A 6,615-nucleotide genomic window follows, 5' to 3' on the forward strand; every position below is an offset into this window, starting at 1 on the left:
TAGTTTCTGTTATGTATTAGCAATCATCATCGGGGAAAGATTTGATAGAGATATGTAAATAATGCATCAAAACTTGTTTGAACAATCATGGAAACAAAATATTTTTTCTCTTGTGTTTTATTTCTTTAAAGAGGGAGTAAGGCTAGGGTATTCTAAGTATAAACTTTGCTTCTAATATCATTGTTACTGCTGCAACTGGGCATGATTTCACCTGATTCATGTGAATTACATACAGATTAAAAGGTGAACGAGAGAGGAAAAAAAAAAAAAAAAAGCGAAAAGTATATATATATATATATACTTCTTTATTCGACTGCTTAAAGAGAGAACGAGAGGGGAAGATAAGGAAAGAAGAAAAAAAGGAAAGTATTATGATTGAAATGAGTGAGAAAATAACGAATATCTGTTTTTTTTTTTTCTATTTGTGTAAAAAGTTCAGCCCGTTTTCTTTTCCCTGCGTTTTGGTACTATTGGTGTATCAATCCATTTATCAATCTATCTGTATTGCCATTTATTATCATTACTATTATCATTATCATTATTATTATTGCGGTCATTTTTATTATCATTATCATTATCATTATTACAGTCATTTTTATTATCATTATCATTACTATTGTTATTATTATTATTATTATTATTATTACGATCATTTTTATTATCATTATCATTACTATTGTTATTGTTATTATTATTATTATTATTATTATTATTATTGTGCTCTCTCTCTCTCTCTCTTTCTCTCTTCTTTCAATTTGGGGGGCTAATGATGATATTAACGGAAGAATGACGTGTTGTCTCCTCCCTTATCTTCTTTTTTACTTTGCACAATAAGAAGAGACTGAAAAGGAACAAGAAAGCAAAAAAAAAAAAAAAACAGAAACCGATAAGGCAAACGCAAACGAAAACGAATCAATAAAAAAAAAAAAAACAATCCGCAAAAAAGGAAATAAATAAGGAAAGAGAGTAGTAGTATAAGGAGAAATTAGTTTCCTTATTTGGTTATTTCTTTGTTTGTTTGTTTTTCAACACCATACCATATCCAGTAGCTAGGGGGTGTTTCTAAACACAACAGCAACAAAGATCAGAAGAAGAAACAAAAGAAGGAGTGTGAAAGAAAGAAAGAAAAAAAAAAAAAGGAAAGATCTCACTATCCAGACCGTATATATATATATATCTATTTATAGACGTATATATCTATATATCTATATATCTATCTATCTATCTATCTATATATATATATATATTTGGTCCTTATTGAGAAGGAAATAATAAAAAGGAAAAAAAAAAAAAAAATAGAGTTCATGACTACTGACGGTGATAGAACTCGTATTGACGATGCCCTTTGTGTGCAGCGGAGTAAACCAAACGGCCTCACTCCAGTAACCACAACTCCCACACGAAACATCACAACTCCCGTTTCCTTCTCAGCCGCTGCTGCTGCAGGAGCTGCGGAGAAGGCGGCGAAATTAAAAGCACTTCCCCAGCCAATTGTACGTTATGTCCGCCCAACCCCACGTGAACGGCGGGAACGACTGTATGCATATTACGCCGCCCGTGATATTCTCTCACGAGACTCTACGGCTGGACAACCCACACGATCACTGCCATCCACGAGTACAACCGCAGCCACAGGGAATCCACCCACCGCTAATACCATTACCATTGATGGGACTTCTTCTTCTGGTGCTGGAGCTGCAGCGGTTGTGGTTGTGAATAGTGATAGGGCCAATTCCACACTGGCGACGGTAGATGCTAATGCTACTACGATGAATAGAGGCATTAGACCTAGTATGGTTACAATAGGAGAGTTGTATGGAAGTGTAGAGGAGGAGGAAGAAAAGGGTTTCTTGGCTATGCCTTCTCAATCCCATAGTAGTGGAACAAATGAGGAGGGTCATTTACATGTATTACTCTCTCGTTTAGTGAATGACTATGAAAAACACTATAATCGATCTACACATTCATTTGCAGAGGAGTCGTATGATGTACCGGAAATGCGACCACTTACAACCTCAGAAATCGACAGAAAAGAACAACAACAACAACAACAACAACAACAACAACGGCCATTTACATCATGTTTGTATGAAGGGAGTCTTCGATCAACAACGAGGCAAGATGAGAGTGGGCGTCGAAGACTAGATTTCACATTATCTATTCCCTGGAGGAACGAATCAACAGATGAAGGTGATGGAGAAGAGGGCGAGGAAGAAGAAGAAGAAGATGAAGAAGAAGAGCACGAAAGTGAAGATTTCCTGCCGCCCATGTTCCGTCATGAGCTCCGCCAACAAGAACCAGAATTAGAAGAAGAAGAGGAAGAAGAGGATCAAGAGAAGAGAGATGAGAATAGTAATATCAGTGCCGCAGCGGATGCGATTTCAGTAGCGGTGGAAAAGGAACGTCGCACAGAGACAGTAAGACGCCATATGTTGAAAGTCCTCGCGAGTATTGAACGGGCCTCTGGACCTTCCAAATCATCTCTTCACAATCCAAACAATCCATCACCTTATCATCATTCTACTAATAATAGTAATAGTAATGGTATGGGAGGAGGTCAAGGGGATCATTCATCATTAAATCCCATGGGGGGTTTTCACAATAATAATAATAATAATAATAATAATAATAATAATAATAATCCCTTTGAGGAACTCATTGGGGCCAGTGAGGCTCTCTTCGACAAACAAGTCGGCGCCACTCCACATAGTCACGTGGTGCAGTTGTTGGAGTGTCTGGCCAACGACACGGCATTACAACAGTGTGCAGAAGCCACTGCTCGGCTGGTAACGTATACACTCATGCGGGCTTTGCCGGTGGAATTGTATGAAGGCGATCCGGTGGATTATCGAACCGTCAGACGACGGGCTCGATGTGCGGCAGCAGCGGCAAAATCAAATAATCATCATTCTTCTTCTCCTCCTCCTCCTCCTCCTCCTGCTACTAGTACTACTACTACTACTACTACTCCTAATCGTAATCATAATCCTACAAATGATCATAATACTAATTATAGTACAAATACTAATAATAATGCCAATACAAATGAAGGAAATACAGGTAGACCAGCCACTACACCGAGAAAGAGAGAGGAAGGGGTTTTATCTTCCCCTATTCCACAAACACCATCACCAGTGAGAAACAGCCATCACGCAACGCCCATCCCAACACCAAGAACTACTCCCACAAGAACAGGAGCTGCATCCGCCTTTACACGAGATGATGGATTACATCGTAAAAGTACTGCAAATAAGTCTTATATTACGAATTTTTCACCTCTTCGTGAAGTAGAGAGAAATGATGGGGAGTGTTACTTTCTTCATCAGGATTCCATGTCTCTTACACAGGCACTACAAAGTGTGGCTCTTCGAAAGGGAATTTGGCTTTCCTCCACCGTACCAATGATGCAGCGTCCACCTTTGCATGCGTGTGGACTCCCACTCCGTACTGCACGTGATATCGCCCTCTGGAGACGTCCATCACCATGTACGAAGAGAAGTGGATCACCTGTAAATGATAATCATTATCGTCAGCATCATCTGAGTCCGAGTCCCCAGCGTAGTGCTAGTAATAATAGTAATAATAATAATAATAATAATAATAATAATAATAATAGTGATAGTAACAATAACAATAATACTAATAGTAATCAGGAAGTTGCGCATCATGATGATGGTCATTGTAATAACGGGTGTAATGTTACTAACATTACTACTATTACTACTAATACTAATACTACTACTACTACTCCTGCGACTACGCCCCCTATTCCTTCTTCTCCTGCTCCTGCTTCTGCGGCTGTTGAGGGTGTGAATGAACCAAACATCACTACACACATGGCTCAACTCTTCGCATCAGAGTCTCGACTACCAACTGCACCGCAAGAACGGGATGATTGGCGTCCCACTACATTAGCTCCAATTCTCATTATTGCTTATGGTGGTTATGGTGTGGCACCGTTTAGTATTGGTAACTCTACACCTGGTACGAGAGAGGGAAGAATGAGAAGTATATTTGGAAATACGGAAGCTGAATCTATGGCACGTGATGCTTTTCTAGGAGAACACAATACTGTACTTTCAGCTATGAATAACTTTATGCATCCAGAGCCAGCGTTATTACCATTACAATCTATCATGCAAGCTATTTACCGTAGTGTTAGACAGAACCGTGTAAACCGTATGGATGAAGTCACTGTTGATATTTCACCTGTTGTTGTGGATCTTCTTATGGATGTTGTTCAAACATATGAGGCCTTTTTTCAATCTATCTTGCAAATGTCTTTTGAACCAGCGTCTGCCCGCTCTTTCTTTGTACACACTTATCGTGAAACTTTACTAAGTTGGGCGACTATTGTGATTTGTGAGAGTGCAGTTGGTTACGCCACCGAGAGAGCCGGGAGAGGACCTGCAGATGTACAGTGGACAGGCGAGGTGAAACCAGAGAAGTTTACAGAAGAACAATTAGAAGAAATTGCCCTTTCTGGTCTTGTAGAGAAGACATTTCCAAATATGACACAATGGGGATATGATGAACAATTATTTCTTCGTACAGTGGATACATTACGTGCGGTAATTCTAGAAACGATTGGACGTGTAAAAGGGGAATTGTATTTTCTTATTGCTGGTATTGATAACCGAGAAGCTGTACTCGCACAATATCGTGAGTATCTACATCAGAGAAAAGCTATGCAGTTGGCAATGCAAGCACGTGCAGAAGAGCAATTACAAGCACGATTACCTGGAGGTGCTGCTAACAATACACTTTCCTCACCTATTCTTACTTATACACATGATGATAGTACATCTCCACTTTCACCTTTTATTGATGCCGTGACAGCCGCTCTTGCTGAGAACAGTCTCTCACTCAGTAATAATACCGACAAGGAAACTTCACCCTTAATAAAAACTCAATGTATATCCGGTGAAACTTGGCGAACTGCCCCTTTAGCACGTTCTTCTCGTCAACGTTTTGGTGGTGGTGGTGGTGGTGGTGGTCATCATCATCCCTTTGCGATGTCTACACAAGCCTGTGATTTTTTTGCGCACACAACGCCCGAATGTGGAAAATTAACACCGGCTTTAATGTCTTGGCAACCAGGCTATAGTGCTCCTGCGGCCAGACATTATATGCATCAAATGCGTACATCTCCACGAACTAGAAATCCAATGAAACGAAGAGAAACGAGAACTCCACATGAAGTTTTGAATAAAACACCATTAGACTTTTCAGCACGGGGATTACAAACATCTTCACTACTGCAATTAGTGAATACGGAATTCACGCAACATCCATCCTTTAATAATACTACCGTGTATGAATCTACTTCTCTGGACGTGGTGGATCCAAGACAGCCACATGAACCAAATCAATATCAACGACAAGAGTCTCATTCTCATTCTCATTCTCATTCTCATTCGTATTCTCATTCCCATTCACAGTCACGATTGCATTTAACACGACGAACAGGAAAGACTTCCCCGGATAGAAATATCACATGTCGTTCACATATCGCAGAACTTCCGGATAACTTAACCGTACGCTCTGTACGTCGAGAGTTAGTAGCATTAAAATTTCGCGGTGCCCGTTCCACTGATACACCCACGGTTACTCCAGCCCCTAATAATTACACAACTTCCTCTTCTTATAATACCACACAGACTTCAACTCCTGCTGGACAAGTGATTGGTATATCTGAGACAGGAACGGGAATGGGTGGAATGAGTGGGACGGCAACTTCTTTTTCACCACAAACTACAAATGCTTTCACCACGACGACGACGGCACTTTCCCAAACACATAAACATACAAATACAAATAGTCCTCTCTTACCTGTGAACGCGTCTGGACCATCTTTTGCAGAAACCCTCATGTCTACACCATCTCCCATAGACACAACGGGAGTTAAAAAGCCCAAAGGAGATACCTGCAGTGAAACCCTGGCCAGTGTGGTTGGCCCACGACAAGCCACAGCCGTGGCCCGATTGCAAAGAGCCTGTGAAAACACAGCCCAATTTCGTCTGCGATGTAATGATTTGGGAAAAGGTGAGGAAAGTGGAAGTCGCACAACTGTTATGGAGACACAGTGGTATGCAATGGGAAGTCTTGGCTTTATTGAACGGCGTACAGTGGCGTGTATTAAACGATCTCGTCAAGTGGCCGCATTTGATCTTCGGCATATTTCACCCATTACGGCGTTGGGAAAATGTGTGATGCGGACAGGAGAGGAGAGCAGCAGCCCTTCACAGCCCACAAGTAGTGAGAGACCAGAGCGACAACAACAACAACAGTCAATACCACGTGATAGACTCAAACCCAAACAACTTCACTTGGGAAGAACAATCATTCCATGGACTTTGTAACGTTATCTTGTGTTTTTTTTTTCTTTTCTTTCTTTCTTTCTTTCTTTCTTTGTTGTTTTTTTTTTAAAAAAAAAAAGGAAAAATATATATATATATATATATGTGTTTTTGTGAGTTCTCTCTTTTTTTTTTTTCTGTATTTCCTCATATATAAAAAAAAGAGAAAAAAAAAAAGCAAACATTCCTTCTCGTCAATTATGGCATTGTTTTTGGAAATCATGTATAATTGCTTTGGAAAAAAAAAAAAAAAAAA

At 40.0% G+C, this 6,615-nt stretch overlaps 1 protein-coding gene across 1 annotated transcript; it reads left to right on the plus strand.

Annotated features, from left to right (window-relative positions):
• Window positions 1–1,304: 1,304 nt before the first annotated feature.
• TM35_000271510 (uncharacterized protein) lies at window positions 1,305–6,362 on the plus strand (the record flags this gene model as incomplete). The annotated part of the gene is made up of 1 exon (XM_029028044.1): window positions 1,305–6,362. One exon carries the CDS (start codon window positions 1,305–1,307, stop codon window positions 6,360–6,362), a length of 5,058 nt encoding a protein of 1,685 aa, XP_028880627.1.
• Window positions 6,363–6,615: the final 253 nt, after the last annotated feature.

Source organism: Trypanosoma theileri (assembly GCF_002087225.1).
Source record: "Trypanosoma theileri isolate Edinburgh chromosome Unknown TM35_Tth_27_V1, whole genome shotgun sequence".
NCBI classification, from domain to species: domain Eukaryota; phylum Euglenozoa; class Kinetoplastea; order Trypanosomatida; family Trypanosomatidae; genus Trypanosoma; species Trypanosoma theileri.